Raw genomic sequence first — 17,526 nt, 5'->3', positions numbered from 1 at the left:
CCTGTGCAAACGGCACTTTGAACTCGGGTTCAAAGTTTCTTAACTATATAATTAACTGTTAAATAATTAATGTGTATCCCGCGCCTCTAAAACCGCAGTTTACGACGTTGAACCGCAGTTCAAAGTCTCTTAACCCTATAGTTAAGAGATGACCAATGAAGTCGCGGCATTTACCTTTCACTTGCGGTTTAAGCTCCGCTGATTGGTTGTCTGAGATAACAGATTTGTATCTATAATATAAATTAACATATCTATCTATCGTTTTTAAAACCGGTGGTTCCTTCCTCACTAAATATTAATCACTTTAAATACAGTCTGTTAAAGACATACACTCAAAGTAATTATTTGTTAAATCAAACTTAGCAAAGAATATCTGATCTGAATTTTACAAATTAAAACAAGGGGTTGACAACTTCCAAAAAGTCATCACTTATCTCTCTTTTCTATTTATCAACCGTGTATTGGAAGCATTGGTATTTTAAATATACTGTGTATTAATGAACAATTTGTATTTGTGGAGTCATGACCCATGACCAAATCTAACGAAAGCCCATCCGAGCACATCATGGCCCGGTGAGCTGAACCACAAAAAACAAGAGTTGTGTGTATCATGTTTATTCGACTCAGTGAGTACATTGGGATACGGTCAGTCACGTGACTAGCAGTTTCCGGGATGGATGGTGATGTCATCGATGGCGATATCGCCCAGTTGGCTACTGGTGGTGTGCCCCTCAAACTCGAACTGTAACGATAATTTTTAAGAATAAAAGCCTAATCTACATAATAGTCTTGCCCCTAAATGGGAATTAACAGCTCACTGAATCAAAATCGATATACCATTAACCCATTTATGCCTAGCGCCTAGAAAAAAAGGCCTTGGCAAACAGCGTAGACCCAGATGCGGCGTCTCATCAGGGTCTGCGCTGTTTGCTTAAAGGAATTTCTGTAAGAAATATTCTAAATATAGAAATAAACATACTAGAAATCCCAAATTTTGGAAATACATTATTCCAATTTAGAAGAATGGGAGAGTCCACTAGGCATAAATGGGTTAAATATCTAATACTTTTTGCCATATCCATTATTTGAATTATAATTTTTTTACTGAACCGTTTCCTTTGAATCTGTGTATTGACATTCGCTGATAAGGACTGCAGCGAATGAACGGGAATATAATACGATGGATTTTGGAATGGAGCGGTGGGAATATAATTTAAAAAGAGGGTTTAAACAGGGCCTTAGCAAATCGCATTTAAAATTGAAATGACTACCTAAAGCTACAATTAAAGATGCAGTCATGTAATGCTAAGAATTTTTGCCGTCATTTTTGACACTGCAACGTTTTTCGCTCGATTAAAAGCGGCAAAATCTGGCTATACAATGTTGACTTACTAAATTAATATATTTAATTGTTATGTGTATATAAAATACACCAGAAGTCGGAATGGATCGCGCGTCGACGAGGTAACAAGGGAGTACTGCGCAAAAATGACAACAACAAGCGAGTGCCATATAAAACAAATAAACATAACATACGTTGAAATAACCGGTAGTATGCACTTTGGCGTTCAACCGGATGTGAGCCCACAAGGTTCCATGTTCACCACTCCAGCTCTGCAAGTGAATAATCTGATTCCCGGCCTTGACGTTGAGGTACAGGGAACCAATTCCAGAGCCGTGCATATGAGCGTAAAAGTCAACGCAGTAGTCACCGCCCGGATACAGCTTCGAGTCGAGGCGGGCAACCTTATTGGCGTGTCCGGTTGCCTCCAAGTACAAGTAGTAGTCTGTAAAGATATAACACAAACTTTGGTTTAACACCAATAGACTGATATGGGAATGTTCTTGACATGTCAAAACAAAACAAATCTGAGGGAACAATTACACATTCAATAGAAGCGAATTCCACATCAGGAAATTGTGTTTTAATGAAACATAATTTGTAAAATACCATTTATACTTCGCGCAATGTTATATATCTTATTACATGTAAAAATAATAATAAACAATACGTTGGACAAACTAATCAGAATGTTTCCCGCAGAATGAATAGTCATTGATATCAGAAATTTTTCAATAAATCCTATTTCACATGTTGCTACACATTTGGATCTACCCACAATGATTGCACTTTATCAAATTTCTCCTTTGTACCTATTGATGTTGTTCAAAACAATCTAGACCGTTTATGTAAAGAAACATATTGGATACACAAATTAAAAACAATGATTCCTAACGGTCTCAATAATAAACTGCTGTATGACATATAGAACATAAACATATTTTACATATACATTTGATGTTTGTCTATTACTATGTTTTTTTATGAATTATGTTATTACTAATAGACTGTTGTATCAGCAATGATCCATCTTTGTATTATGTATTATGTAATATTATGTACTATATATTTTTTCCGCCAAACGACCTTACGTTATTGTATGACGTTGACGTCACTTCCTTTGTATTTGTTTATAATAATGTACTACTGATGAAGGCTACGACCGAAACATGTTTAGTACCAGAAACATTTAAATAAACAGTGACGTGTTTGTACGATTTATTTAATTTTATTAAAATACCAGTTCTTGTACGAGAAAGTTGTTGGTGTGTAAGCATTCACTTTTGATGTTTGTTTGATGCACAGTCCGGAATAATTTTAATAAATTCTCATCCGGAATATGTTTTCTTAAACACCACATTAAACAATTATAAGTCACATTTGTATGTATTGGAAACGAGGTCAACCTCTGCTTGAAAAGAAACAAGGCTCTCTTTTTTATTACATGTAAACATTTACAAAATGAAAAAAAAAACTTGAATATTTTCTTTTCAATGTGATATCATCTCCTAAAATGGTTAAACACTAATTCATTCACGAGCGCGGTCCATTTAATCAATTAGCAGTAAGGCAATTGTGTAATTCATGTTCAACCCTTAAAATGACCCACTTCAGTCTCAATGGAACGCACACCTTTGAAGCACCGAGAGTTGAGTATGTAGCGCCGTTAAATGTCGCATCGCCGTTATATGTCGCAGGTTACGAGATTTGTCGCAACGTTGACGATAAATGTCGCAAAACAATTAATGTCGCAAATCCTACCGACGATATATGTCGCAACTTTAACGATAAATGTCGCAAAAATTTCAACTGCCGATAAATGTCGCAACATTAACGATAAATGTCACACACCTTTGTAAGTCATGTTAAAATGAAAAGTTGAAGTAAAAATGACTCAAACTTTCAGGTTAGATCTAGATTAACATACGAGGTTCTTTGAGCCGATTTCCACCAGAATGATCAGTTTTTAGTTAGTATTGTCCGAAATGGTCAGTTGTGGTCAGTATTGTCCATAATTGTCAGCTGCGGTGAAGATCGACCGAAGCGGTCATATTTATTCATTTTCGACCCAAAACGTTAAGCTGTAGTCAAAAATGACAAAATCCTTGTTTTAAATTGGTCGGAAATCGGAAAAGCGAGGGGCCCGTAAGTTTTTGCTTTGGGGTTAAGGCCGATTCGACAAGTTTGGTTATATAAGGTCAGTCTGACAGGAACCGTCTGGGTAGAACAACATGTGAATGCCACGGTATTTCTGCTGGAGACTGACAGCTTTGCCATCTTTGAATCAGCGATAGAAGGCGAATATTCTTGGATAGAATCATCGATCCAGGATCACACCGGGACCTCTGGTCCCAACCTCTGTGCTCAGCTCTTTGGGTAATTATGGGGCCGGCAAAGGAAAATGCCTTTCTATGAAAACTGCCAGGAATTACGGGTTCTCTTCTTAAGGTAGCGCACCCCTAATGATTTCCCGCGATTTATTTTACGATCATCGCCGATCTTCAATGATCGGTTATTTCCGAGAGATGCATTTTATTTTTTTCAAACTTCGAATTTTGATATATGTTTACGTAATTCCTTTAGAATACATTATTTCACAATAAATATTGACTTTGATCCAAATATCATCTGAAAAATACGATTTCGCGATTTCTTCAAAAATCGACAAGCCTGTTAACCTGTTTACTTATGGATATCTAATTTAAGCTTGCACTACTGTGATGTTGTCATGGCCGAGTGGTAAAGGCACTGTATTAGATAACTTTTGGGATCTTCCCGCGCAGGTTCGAATCCTGCCGACATCGCTTACTTTTTGCGACGCGTTTTATTTCTTTTCTAACGTAATTTGATTTAATATAGCATATAACTATGTTTATTGTTAAATATGTTAAAATTTGATGCACATCCTTCAATTTTTAAAATTAAAACAACGTTATGGCTAAATTGGGTGATTTACTGCTGAAAATACGAATGATGCATGTTGCATTTTTATTTTTATTTCAAAAAGTAAACGGTAAATCTGTCCATTTCTAGGTATTTTTGCTGTATATAGTGTTTCTATTAAAACAAAGTTTAAAATACAACTTAAATGATAGTATTTTGAATTTTATAAACTTCGTTTTTAACCGACCCAATTTTTACATAGATAAAAATTTGTAAAAAATAAATGTCTGTAAAAAATGGTATGAAACGAGAACTCGTGTCAGATTATATATATATATATATATATATATATATATATAATATATATATATATATTTATTATTTAAAGTAAATGCGGCCATTTTTGTGATTGGTTAGTTTAAAGGAGTACGAGTTCAAATTCCATTTATATTTATTTATTTAAAGTAAATGCGGCCATTTTCGTGATTGGTTAGTTTAAAGGAGTACGAGTTCAAATTCCAAAGGATCGGGAATCTAATAAAACAAAATTACTGTGTACGGAGGATGATATTTGACACTGTTACTATCCAACAACTTTTATATTCATGAAAGTAAAGGAAATAACTAACAAAAGGCTAAGTTCACTGATAAACGAGGATGAGGTATTTTTCACTAGATTGATACTCTGCAGCGAGCCAGTGAATCGGCGACATAGAATACCGCTGCCTATATGTTAAGCATTAATTGAAGGAAACGATATTGAAAAAATAAAAAGAACATATTATTCTTCAGTCAGTTCATCAGTATGCCAGTACAAACTCCGGCATATGCCAGTTCGTCTGCAAAATAGTAATACATAAACTAAGATAATGATACATGTACTACAGTCATGTAACTAACATACAATATTCAAAACAATTTTATCGTAATTTGTGTTGCTGTAATAATGTTACAGTTTTATCACATCTCACAACATTTGGCCAATCTAACAGCAGTCCATTTAGCACTGGGAAATCAACAACTGGCTACTCGAGCCAAGAATTATAAGAATTGATTGGGTCAATATTTACCACAACTGACCATTTCGGACAATACTGACCGCAACTGACAATTATGGAAAATACTGATCACAATTAACCATTTCGGACAATACTAACTAAAAACTGACCATTCTGGTGGAAGTCGGCTCAAAGAACCTCGTCGGGTATTCTAAATATAACCTTAAAGTGTTAATCATTTTACTTCAAGTTTTCGTTTTTAACATGACTTACAAAGGTGTGCGACATTTATCGTTAATGTTGGGACATATATCGGCGGTTGAAATTTTTGCGACATTTATCGTTAAAGTTGCGACATATATCGTCAGTAGGATTTGTGACATTTATCGTTCCTTGCGACATTTATCGTCAACGTTGCGACAAATCTCGTAGCCTGCGACATATAACGGCGATGCGACATTTAACGGCGCTACAGAGTAGTTTCAAATATTATAGCTCAATGCTCAAATAGAAATAAGATATAAAAGTAACTTGTAATCGATGCGATGAGCAAAGCGTACCCGTGTAATTAGGCGTATTAACTTGGGAGGCGGAAAACGACAACGAGCGAACCCAACCCTAACCCTAACCCGACCCCTAACCCTAACCCTTTTTTGGGGTTATCACCCCTGACCATGCCTCGATCGTTGTAGTTTTCCGCCTCCCTAATAACTTCGCTTACGTGAGGTAGAGCCGGTGTAGTCGGTTGTTGGGCCGGTGTTAGCCGAAGGCGTTGAGCCATGGTAACGTGTCCAGTCCATGGTGTCGGAGTGCGAATTAGTCCACGTGCAGAGACCAGTTTCGAAGGTGCAAACGTCAGCTTCGGAATTAATGAATGTCATTAACGATTATGTACAATTAACATTTACAGAATATCACATGACCAGCTTCACTTCTTTGATACATTTAAGTAGGGTCGCATTTCGTCTGATGCATGTGTCGAAGAGAGTACGTATGGTTGAGATAAACCTTGGCATGTTTCGTTACATGATGCCATTTTCAACCAACATTATGCCCTTTTGATCAAACATGATGCCAATTCACTCAACCAAATGTATAAGTTACAGAACCAAAAGCTAACATGACTTAACCATATCATATTATGACTCCATTTGATGCCAGTTTGACCCAACGCAATGTCATATTCACCCAAAATAACGCCAATATAACTCGACGTAATGCCAACTAACAAAGCAAAACAGATCTCCTAACAAAAGAAGGTTTTGTCAAGGGTTGTGGAACAGTATGGTAGTAAAATCACAGTATTTTTGAATTTTCGAACGAAACCGTTGTAAGCACGTAACTTTTTTTTATCAATTTGACTTTTCATCCATTAGGCTGAACGATATTCATGTGTTGAAATAAGCTTGTAAAGATATTACAAAAACATTCTTGTTTAATCTCCGACCTTTTTATGATATTGTTATTTGTATTTGTTTTTAACAACTCCGTTTTATTTGTCACGTTTAAAGTATTTCTATTAAATGCACTATTCGTTTTGCCTTGTCAATAAGCATGGAATGAATATAAAAATCAACGATGCTCATACGAATGTATGGTTTTTATTGATAAACGAAAACACTCACAGCCGGTGGGCGGGGCGGGGGTAGTCGTGGGAGGGGCGGTCACGAATGGGTCTGACGTGTGTCCATTAGGGTCTGCGGCAATACAGTCGTACAAAAGTTGGATCTCCTTAATGTCCGTAGGGCTCAGGGCTGTTCGCTGACCAATGGTCACTCCAGGCCGCTTGGGCTCGATGGTCATTTTATGTGGGTCAATTGCAAAGGCATAGGCGCTATAAGATAAAATACAAAATCAGCGGTAACTTAAATTGTTTCACGTTGACATATTATCTTTAAAACAAAATATAATACAATATCAACAATTTAAATGGATTCAAAAGTGTGCAATTTTCCTAAAGTTTAAACGTTTATTTTTAGAGAATAATCTGTTCGTACAAATGAGTTGTAATGTTTATTTTGTTTGTATGATGCGTAAGCAAAATAAAGCGTACAACATTATAAAATGCATTTACAATATCCGTTAACTTAACATCATTCGGAAAAGAGGAATGGTAATGTGTTTGATTTTTATTTATAATTGCGTGGCCAAGACGTAACAACCGGTTGCCATGCCTTAATAACTCGTAACCATAAGGCGCATATGTCACAGCATTTGTTTCCTTAAGATTGCACAATATTGAATGTTCTTATTTTTTTAGCTCATGAGTGAATAAAAGTCAACATCAAGATGTGTTGTAGCAAAAATTGTATTTCATAATGTTATGTCTAACGCGTTCACCGGAAAAAAAAAACAGTTTATCGACTGACGTAAACAATGACCGTCAAAGCAGAAAAAAATTATTCTGTTAGAAAACCGTCTTTATATAGGAATTATACAGCATAATGAAATGGTGTTATATAGTATGGTTTGGTGCATTTTTTCGATATTATAAAGAATATGTATTCTATACATATGTGAATTGTGTTAATTAATAAATTTCCGAAGGATTAGCTTATCGAAAACGTTCCTCAAATGTCATGAAGGCTGTATCTATATGATCGTAAACGTATTGTTGTATTAATACTAGATTAAGAAAAAGACTAAATATATTTTTAGCTGTAACATGATTAGGGTTAAAATAACGGTGATTAGGGTTAAAATAACGGTAGTTAGTAAATACGAATGATTTGAACATTTACTCGCACCATACCTGTAGTGCATAATGCTGCCATAGTCATATGGTTGACCGAGCATATCGATGTAGCCCGTCGGGTACTTGTTGAAGTTTCCCTCGGTACCTGCGAATATATGGCAGTTAAATCTACTTAGTACATAGTATCAGCCGCTAAAATAATAAACAAATTTCACTGTCACCGCGCAAACGTTTGAAAATATATATCTTGATTTTATCGACAAACATAAAAACAATATTGTAACAATCACATACCGCACTAGGTAATGTTAAAGATGCAGTCAAATGCAATTTATCGAAAGAGCAAATATTCAGCATTTCCGTTACATTTAACAACCAGATGAGTCGTGTTCTGACAAAACTTGGCATAATGCATGTGCGTAAAGTGTCACCCCAGATTAGCCTGTGCAGTACAAACAGGCTAAACAGGGACGACGCTTTTCGCCTAAATTTGATTTTTGCTAAGAACAGACTTCATTTAAATGAAAAATGTCATAAGCCTGTGCGGACCTGCTAATGTGGGACGACACTTTACGTACATGCATTATACCCAGTTTTCTCAGAACGCGACTCAAATTCTTTCTGTTCGTTGTCCGAGAGGATTGCGTAGAAAGATGACTAGATGACTATCGCTCCATTTGAATGTTATGGTTGTTGCTAGAACGTATGTCAGACTTTAACCCATTTATGCCTAATGGACTCTCCCATCCTTCTAAATTGGATCAATTTTAATTCCGAAAATTAGCGATGTCTAGTATATTTATTTCGATATTTAGAATATTTCTTACATAAATTATGTTATGCAAACAGCGTAGACTCAGATTAGACGCCGCATGATGCGGCGTCTCATATGGGTGTACGCTTTTTGTCAAGGCCTTTTTTCTATACGCTACGCATAAATGGGTCAAATTAGTGATCAAATTAATCTATCTCTTTCTTTGTAAATGGATGGTTCAAAAGTCGATTGAATAAATGGCATTCTAATTTAAAAGATTCTTAATAAAGCAATATTTCTTCTTTCGTTTATAACTTTTTCAATGTGAAGATGACAATAAATTGCTAATACGCAACTTTTGCCAGTATTTTGTAGACCTCCTAAAAGAGTTTCACTAACTTCATATTTGTTCTTGAATTACTTGCAAATTGGTGCTGAGGTTTTCTTATATAAAAATGACAACAAATATTGCTCAAACGACTAATATTGTGTAACTTGTTAGCAAATTATCTCGTCCAAAACAATATTTGGTTTTAATTTAAGAAGTAAATTGACTGTATTTTCTGACTACTAGTAAGAATGACTAACACCAGCTTTCTCACTAAATAAAGATAACATTAACATATTAACCTTTCTGGATGTTTTCCGGATGGACTGTGACGTAGTTGTCTCGGTCTGTCCTGCTCTGCTCGTGCCAAAAGCCGAGCGCGTGAAGAAGTTCGTGCATGACGGTGCCCTTGCGCTCGCAACCGTTACCGATTGTCACGTCCGACTGACGTCCGATGTAGCCGACAGGCGTATGGCAGCTAAAAAACAAACGTAAGTTGAAACGTTTATAGTTTTGCATTACTTCTAGTCTAGTTTTTTTTTCTAAAAACGTTAAGCCCGTCAATAAGAAGTTGTTGTACAATTGTGTTGATTTTTCAAACAGTTTGTTGAAGTTATGGTTGTGATAGTTAAAAAATTTAACGATACATTATGTAAAAATTTAATCCAATGAATATATTGCACAGCCCCACGTAAGTGAAATAGTAAATATGTATAATGGTAATTATAATATTGTTGCAGATTTTATAGCCGAAAAACTTTAGTAGTTGTTTGCGTTTGTTTTATAATCAAATGATTAACTTTTAATCTAAACTAAGTAAAACTTCTTAACTGTTGGTGACTATCTTTACATAAAATATGAGACTGCTCTCAACATACACATCTGCTCAATTAAAGTGATATTATGCGCATGTATAAGTGTCTATCGCAACCGTTGTTCATTTTTGGTGTTTTCACATCATATACACTTATTTTTGTTAATGCAGAATCAACGTACTAAAACAATATCCCGGAAAGAGAAAAATAATGCATTTGAATATCAACCGTACTTTCGTTTTGACAACTGATGACAAAAATGTACTATGTGAATCTAAATTGAGTTTTAGTGCAGATTCGTTCATACAACACACGAACACTAACTCCGATCCTAATAAAAAGACAGTTCCGCTCGGCTTAGAGGACTAAACGGTCATGTAAAATATCGAATATAATATATATTATTTTTATAAACAACTGGTAAAAAGATGAGTTGCAGATAATTGGTCAGTTACCACATTTTAACTAACACTTTTGACCTGTTTATTCTTTTCAGCTCAATTCAACAGTGAAAAATGCCCATAATATCACTTAAAATGTATTTAATACCGAAGAAAATCAGTATTGAAAGCAAAGCAAAGCAAATATAAAAAAAAACATAAGAAACGTTTTTAAATATAAATTTAAATCGGAGACACGGGATTTTGCGAACAATGACTGAGGCCCATTTTCATTTTTGTCATGCCCTTTTAAAAGGTTTGGCCCGCTTCACTTCGAAAGTAATTTTTAATTAATTGTCCAAATTTATTTGTATTTCTGATGCACTGCTACAATCCGATTAAAACTTCTACAATCAAATTAAAACTGCTGTTTTCACTATATTGTTCAACTAATTGTTATATTGTTTTACTTTTATATATTCTGTCTTTTTAAAGGCTGTTGTGTCTCATTGTTTGACCATATATTCCCTGCCATAAATAACATACCACCTGGTTTAAGAAAGTTTTGTGCTGCTGGTGCAGCTGAAGGTTCACGTTGTGAATATTTGCTAACCCCTTTGGCGAACATACCATTAGTATATAATTTTTAATAAGTTTTATTAAAATGTTGTCATACTTACGCATTCTTTAGGAACTGATGCAAATAGAATGCCATTAAAAATAATGAAACTGATAGTTTGCTTTGATAGTTAGGTTTAGCTTTGTGATGATCATGTGACAATATTATACGGGATAAGCCTACTTTCTGAGCCAAAAGGGGCGGTTATGTGGCGGAAAGGTTATGTGGCAGACTTGCACATGTTTTATACAGTTTCAACACTTGAAAGGGACACTCAAACATTAAATATCAATTAAATATCAAAATGTTCACATATTTTTACTAAAACCACATGATTTGCTCCGAAAACCTTTCTTGGTCAATTGTGATCTGTTTATTCAATGTGTAAGAGATGATGTAGTGTAGAGCAAAATACATCAAAGACCACCAAACTTTAAAGGGAACGTAGCCGATGAGATTATTAATTTTAATGAGTGTAGGGGATTGCAAAATGAAGTACCCGTTTCCGGTGACGAACTTAACGTAGCCGGGTTCGCCAGCATGTGGCTTGAAGTGGATGCACGTCTTGCCGTTGACCTTGGTCTTCTCTTCAATCTCCGCCATAGCCTGTTTGAAGATGGTCTGAACAGTCGCGGCTGGGGGTTATAAAGAATCTTCGTTACATCCTTATTAAGAGGAATTCGGTTCATCTCATGAAAATCCTCATGGAAGACAAACATGTATCCTGAACGATAGCGGGTTAAAGTTAGTAATACTATTGGAAACATCTTTAATTTAATGACTTTGGGTAATATCCTGCAAACCCTCGTGAAAAATGCTTGCACTGCCTCTGCTGATGTTTAGAAAGAATTTTAGCTGATCCGTATCTAAAAGCTTTTAATTAATTCTTTCCTTACCCACATAACATGACTATAAACAATTCTTCTCCAACCCATATACCAGGCATACTGAAATCCTGTGTATTGGCCCATTACATCTATAACACCTTAGATTTCTCTCTACCCTTACCCCTAAATTAGGGGATGTGGTGCACATAACATGTTTTTGTACCTCGTTGTAACCATATTAGATATTGTGTAGGGATCTTTATAAATTACTCACGCATATTTAATAAATGTACTTAGACATTGCTTAAACTTGGCGTTTTTGGCAATACCTTTCAATACATGTCTTGACAAAATGAGAATAAAATTGCTTAACATGTAAGTAGATAGGGTGTACTGGAGACAATATAAATGTCTACCCGATCGTCTGTCAGTAGAAATGAACTTCTACGATGAGGATACTCCTCCACACCAACACTTTTCAAGGAAAACATTAACGTTCGTATGATAATGTGTTGCGCATGTGCCGTTTTTATTATGCTACGTTTAAATATTACGACATGAAGAGTCTTGGACATGGGAGGTATTCGCATCATTATCTCTTTATCGGCGTATTTTGTAAATACATGTATTTGACATGATTGATCGTGCGAGCTATTAAACATCACTTACGATATGTGGAGGAAATTTCGTACGGCACAATACCGTTGGCCCAACGTCTCCTGCGATCATTGATGGCGTTGCGGTGCTTAAAGAATTATAAAATATCTCTGGACTAGTTAAAGGTCCATTAAAAAATACAATGTGACAAAAATAAGAGTTGTAAAAGGTTGCTGTACAAAATGATGTTTGAGCCTCAGATGCTGTAACAGCTACATCTTCACATGAACATATTCGAATAAAACAGTTTATAGCATTAACATTTGAGTATTGCAAATGATATAACAAGTATAATTAAATGATGTACATTTTAACTATGTGTGTGCTTGATTTGAAACAGCAGAACTGATAGGGATTTGATTGCAATATAAATGCAGTGAATAGTATTTAATGTATGCACGCATGTCTTATTTGTTTTGGAGACAGATGTATTCTGTAATTTTATCTTCAAAATAAGGTTTATGTACAACGTATCTATATGTGTATGTATGCCATTCAAATTACGAGCAAGAATGTGTGTAAGTCAGTTAAATATGACAAAAGTGTCATTACTTTAAATCATGTAAATATGCAATTGTTTATAAATCGAAAAGGAAAATACTCATGTAACACATCCAAATAATAGGACCCAATCGTGATTTACCAATGCTATATTTGAAAATTGGCAGCTAATGACTGTGATAAGACAACACGAATTAGCATGCATGTATTTGAATGACAAAAGCCATGAAATGGAACAGAGGTATGGCCAATTTCGACTTAAATGTGTCACGAAAACGAGTTAGCTAACACATACCTAATTTGGTTGGCAATTGACAACTCGTTAATGGGAAGAAAAAGAAAATGTCGTGCCTTTGTAAACACAATCATTCGTTTGGATTTCTTGCAGATACACAAAAGGAACCTTCGGCTTTCAGTGACGATGTTTAAAATGTAGACTAGAAAGAAAAATCTCTTAAAAATTAAAGTCCTACAGTGTGCGGTTTAACCAATTTTGATGTCAATCTGATGCGAAAACGAAAATAAAAATACACTTTATTGGATTCCGAAATTTACAACTCATACATTGAATGAAATTGAAAAGGTAGTGCATATGTAAATCAAAACTTTCGTCTAGATTCCTTGCAAACAAACTGTCCGACTTTCGATGTACGACGTATTAAATACCGATTATTAAGTATCATACACATACGCACACACACACACACACGCACATTTCTTATATATATAATTCCTTCAGGTTGCGATTGGACCATTTAAAGTGTACTTTCTACGCGTATATAAACATTATTATATTGGTTTAGAATCAACATTTCTTAATATATCAAGAACAGGCACGTATTATCAAAAGAATAAGTTTTTTAAGGAAAGTGTGAATGAATGGTTAGGAGTATCAGTATTAATATAGTCTATATAACAAATAGTACTGTTTATACTCAATGATTTTTTTAAACATGACTTACGTCAATTCTACAACTGTTATATACTTGTGTAATGACGTTAATTGACGCAAATTGTGTATTGTGTTTGACGTTAATGTGACTTTTATACTTATTTAATATTATGCATAGGCTTATATTTAAATATTTGTATTCGTAATTTACTGAATGTATTGACACAATTTATCTTACAGTCAATGCGTGTAACTACTGACAAAAAGAGAATGAGCAAATAATAAGTGTGATTTTCACTACGTTTAAAGATTTTACTAAGTGATCATATAGAAATTATTCCACATAACAGATTTCCCCCAAAAAACACTCTTTACTGTACAAGTTTTTGTCTGTCTTATTGTTTGCGCAAGAATGCACACATGAAACAAGTGGAACTTCTCCCTTGTCAAATAAGTACAAACATTGCACCAAATACTTTTGACTGTATTCCAGACTCAATGTCTTGATGTAATGGCAAGAAAGAGGACAATAACGCCAAAACAATCAGATACGTTAAGCAAACATATTACATGTGTCCTGTTTAATGTCAAGGTCCAAACTTCACACTAGATAAACTACTCTCGCACAGATATCACAACTAGATGGCGAGGGCTTGTTTTTTATCAGTGAGTTATTGTAAGAGTGCGTTATTCTTCATGTAGCTATGAAAGATATGTTTCTTTTTCTAAATTACTATATAGTTTGCACATAAGTACTGAATATGGTTCCAATGATCGCAAATTTTGGGCAGCAGGATATAAAAATTCATATCCAAATAAGATGTTAATGCTTACAAAAAAGAGGTTCAGTATGAAAAATGTATTCCATGTAAAGAAATTAATCCTTTTTAATTTTCACAAATGTATATCACATGTGTGCACCCATATGGTATGATATAGGTCACGTAATCAAAGTTTCCCTAACTGTCCATCAGAGGGTTTGTGACGGTCATTAGATTTTTCTTAAATGTTCGTCAAACATAGTTTTTTTTACAAATACCCTTTAACAGAGTTAAAACATTATAACATATCCGTTCCAATGGCACACTTACCAGCGGGTTCTCGCCGGGCATCAGGTCAATATCACCTTCGAATAAACCGGATATCTCCTCTGGATGCATGTCCACATCCTCTGTTGGTAGAAAACAAGAACTGATCACTTGCTTGTCAATTATGTTTGATGCATTTATTTGTTGTTTTTACTTACTTATTTATAGTTGTTTTGTTATTTTTGTCCGTTTATTCCATTTCTTTGTTTTGTCATTTTTTTATTAAATTGTTTGTACTTCTTTCATGAAACCATGTTGATTCAAGAATAACAACATCAAGCAATCAACTCGAGCAATATATCACATTGTGACACGGCAGTTGTATGGAATAAATCTAACCTATAAGCTCGTTTGCATCTTAAGCTATTGGCTTAGAGAGACACTCTTGAGTCCGTTTCCTTTGAAGAACTAGTTTTGGTGTGATTGGAAAAATTCTGAGAACGGCACCCGACTGGGGATTGAACCCGGGACCTCTCAGTTGCAAGGTATAGGCCATACTGATTACAGCACTGCTACATACATCCTTATATGTATCATCGTTTTTTGTCACTGAATTACATAATACACACGCAGAAAATAAAAATGAATAATAGTTTAAATAGAATAAAACACGCAAAGATGGTGTGCTTACTTACCAACATAAGCAAACGGTACCTTAAAATAAATGAAAACTTGGTTACAAATTGTAAAGATCAAAATAAACGAACTGTAAATCATAATAATAATAATAATATGGCATTATTCATACCTCGTATTATAGGTGTTGTATTAAGACGTTAAGAAAAATCTAAACAGTAAAAGGGCTCTCATATATTAAGTTCTTTGGTTGAACCATTTTATGTAATGTGTATTATGGATTAATAAAATTTATTTGCTGAACAGTTCACTTACAAACAACGTGGAACAAAAATTACAACATATTTATGTACTTTGTAGCATCACTTATCTATGTCCTATATTTAAGGAAATAGACCACATGACTAAAAATAAGAGACAAAGGCACACAAAACACACAAATGAATTATTATGAGTCCATTTCTTTTGTAAAATCATTCAAAGGGTTCTTCAGATGTTGGATGCAATCAACGTAACGAGAATTGTGAGTATCCAAATGTTGTAAGAACACATGAACAAACGGCCAAAATTTGAATCACCGTTTGCTTTTAGATTAGACATATTGTTTGTTTCAATTAGCACATGTGTTTCTTAAATAATAAATACTACATGTATTAGACAATATTTTTAATTGGGGCATTCGACTGATAGAGATCGCTGTACATAATTGGTCCTAATATTATCAAGAGCAAGACAGAGTTCATTAGCACAATAATCAAAGAGAGGCTTTCTCGTATCTCACACATGTTTATTCACATGTTTTAGGTTCATTTATAATTCTAGATCGGTACAAATTTGTTACAGAGTGAGGCGGCCCTGTGTTTATTTACAAATTTAAGTATCAATTTGACAAATTCAAATCAAGCAACAGAAAAAAAACTGCAGAAAGAAGCCTTTATTTTAGAAAATGTTATGTAAAGAGGAACACAAAACCTTTGGGGAATAAAATGCAACCGAGTCAATAACGGTTGATAGCAATCCCTTTTGGAAGAAGTTCTAATCGCTTCGTCAGGAAAGACTTCGTTTAAATATTGTACCGCGTATTTAATTATAAATTTGTTGAATAATGTCAAATAACTATATCGAAGCAATAACGTACAGAAATATGTGCGTAAACAGTAGTGATTATTCCATTGATTTGCAACAGGACACGCGAAACGCATATACAATACAAGGGATACAATTTTAACATGTTCTGCAAAAAAATCATTGTCTGCAATTTAGCGAAATAAAATCGCTTCCAAAAATACACTTAATACACCAAGCTGAATAACAAAATCAATCTGTAAACCTGTTTATAATTTTATTAAAACGAAAGTTTCCTTAAAAACAGTAACATAGTCAAACTCCGACCCGGGTGTTCAATTCCACTTTGATACAATTTGTTCTATAATTTTAACATTAAAATGGAGTCAGCATTGGTTAAAATAAGAAGAATAGTACTTAGATACAATGTTAACAAAAATAATTACATTAAAATAGTGATAAAGCAGCTTATTTAAAGTCGTAAGATTTGTGCGCAGAAATTAGATATACCAACACTAAAGGTCATTAATCAACCAACAACAGAAAATCGAAAAAAAAATTAACCCATAAACATACGTGTTTCGCTATAGCATATTTCCGCGACGAACAATGGTTTTACCTCATTATCCAAAGGAACTGATACAACAAAGCCAACGCAAGCGAAGACCACCAGTAACATCTTGACTGGTGATTGTGAATTCTTATCGTCAACTGATCCCGATGCGCATAAGCTTATTCATATCTCTGCCGGCCAACATAGGCTTTGATGTCATTGTGAATACATGTAATTAAGAACTGTTATTTAGGACACTTAGTAAATGTCATACAACAGAAGCGTTAAGGGTTTTTCTATATTAATGTACATGTATCATCTACCGTTTACGGTTTCTTATTTCCATTTCATAACTGTAACCGCGGAATATACTGAATCGCTAATGGCGACAATTGAGTCAAGTGCGGAGAAAGAATGCCATTTCATTCCTAGTTTATCAACTTTTGTGAAAAATTTCAATTGCTAATTATAACTGTTCAAATCATATGAGCTTTTTTAATCTTTCAGGTTTTCTATTAATTTCATGTATAATTGTACGATACATGTTTCACTG

General features: G+C 34.5%; 1 protein-coding gene across 1 annotated transcript; it reads right to left on the bottom strand.

Moving 5' to 3' along the window:
• Positions 1 to 599: 599 nt before the first annotated feature.
• LOC127868503 (astacin-like) lies at positions 600 to 17,180 on the bottom strand. Its single transcript, XM_052410332.1, has 11 exons — positions 17,040 to 17,180; positions 15,415 to 15,433; positions 14,783 to 14,862; positions 12,311 to 12,386; positions 11,314 to 11,449; positions 9,303 to 9,478; positions 7,976 to 8,063; positions 6,849 to 7,057; positions 5,945 to 6,082; positions 1,537 to 1,787; positions 600 to 742 (listed from the first exon to the last, which is right to left on the bottom strand). Exons 1-11 carry the CDS (start codon positions 17,097 to 17,099, stop codon positions 659 to 661), a joined length of 1,317 nt encoding a protein of 438 aa, XP_052266292.1. The 5' UTR covers positions 17,100 to 17,180; the 3' UTR covers positions 600 to 658.
• Between the last annotated feature and the right edge of the window lie 346 nt (positions 17,181 to 17,526).

This window comes from Dreissena polymorpha, chromosome 2, assembly GCF_020536995.1.
Source record: "Dreissena polymorpha isolate Duluth1 chromosome 2, UMN_Dpol_1.0, whole genome shotgun sequence".
Classification (NCBI taxonomy): domain Eukaryota; kingdom Metazoa; phylum Mollusca; class Bivalvia; order Myida; family Dreissenidae; genus Dreissena; species Dreissena polymorpha.
This window is presented reverse-complemented; position numbering and strand designations above follow the sequence as displayed.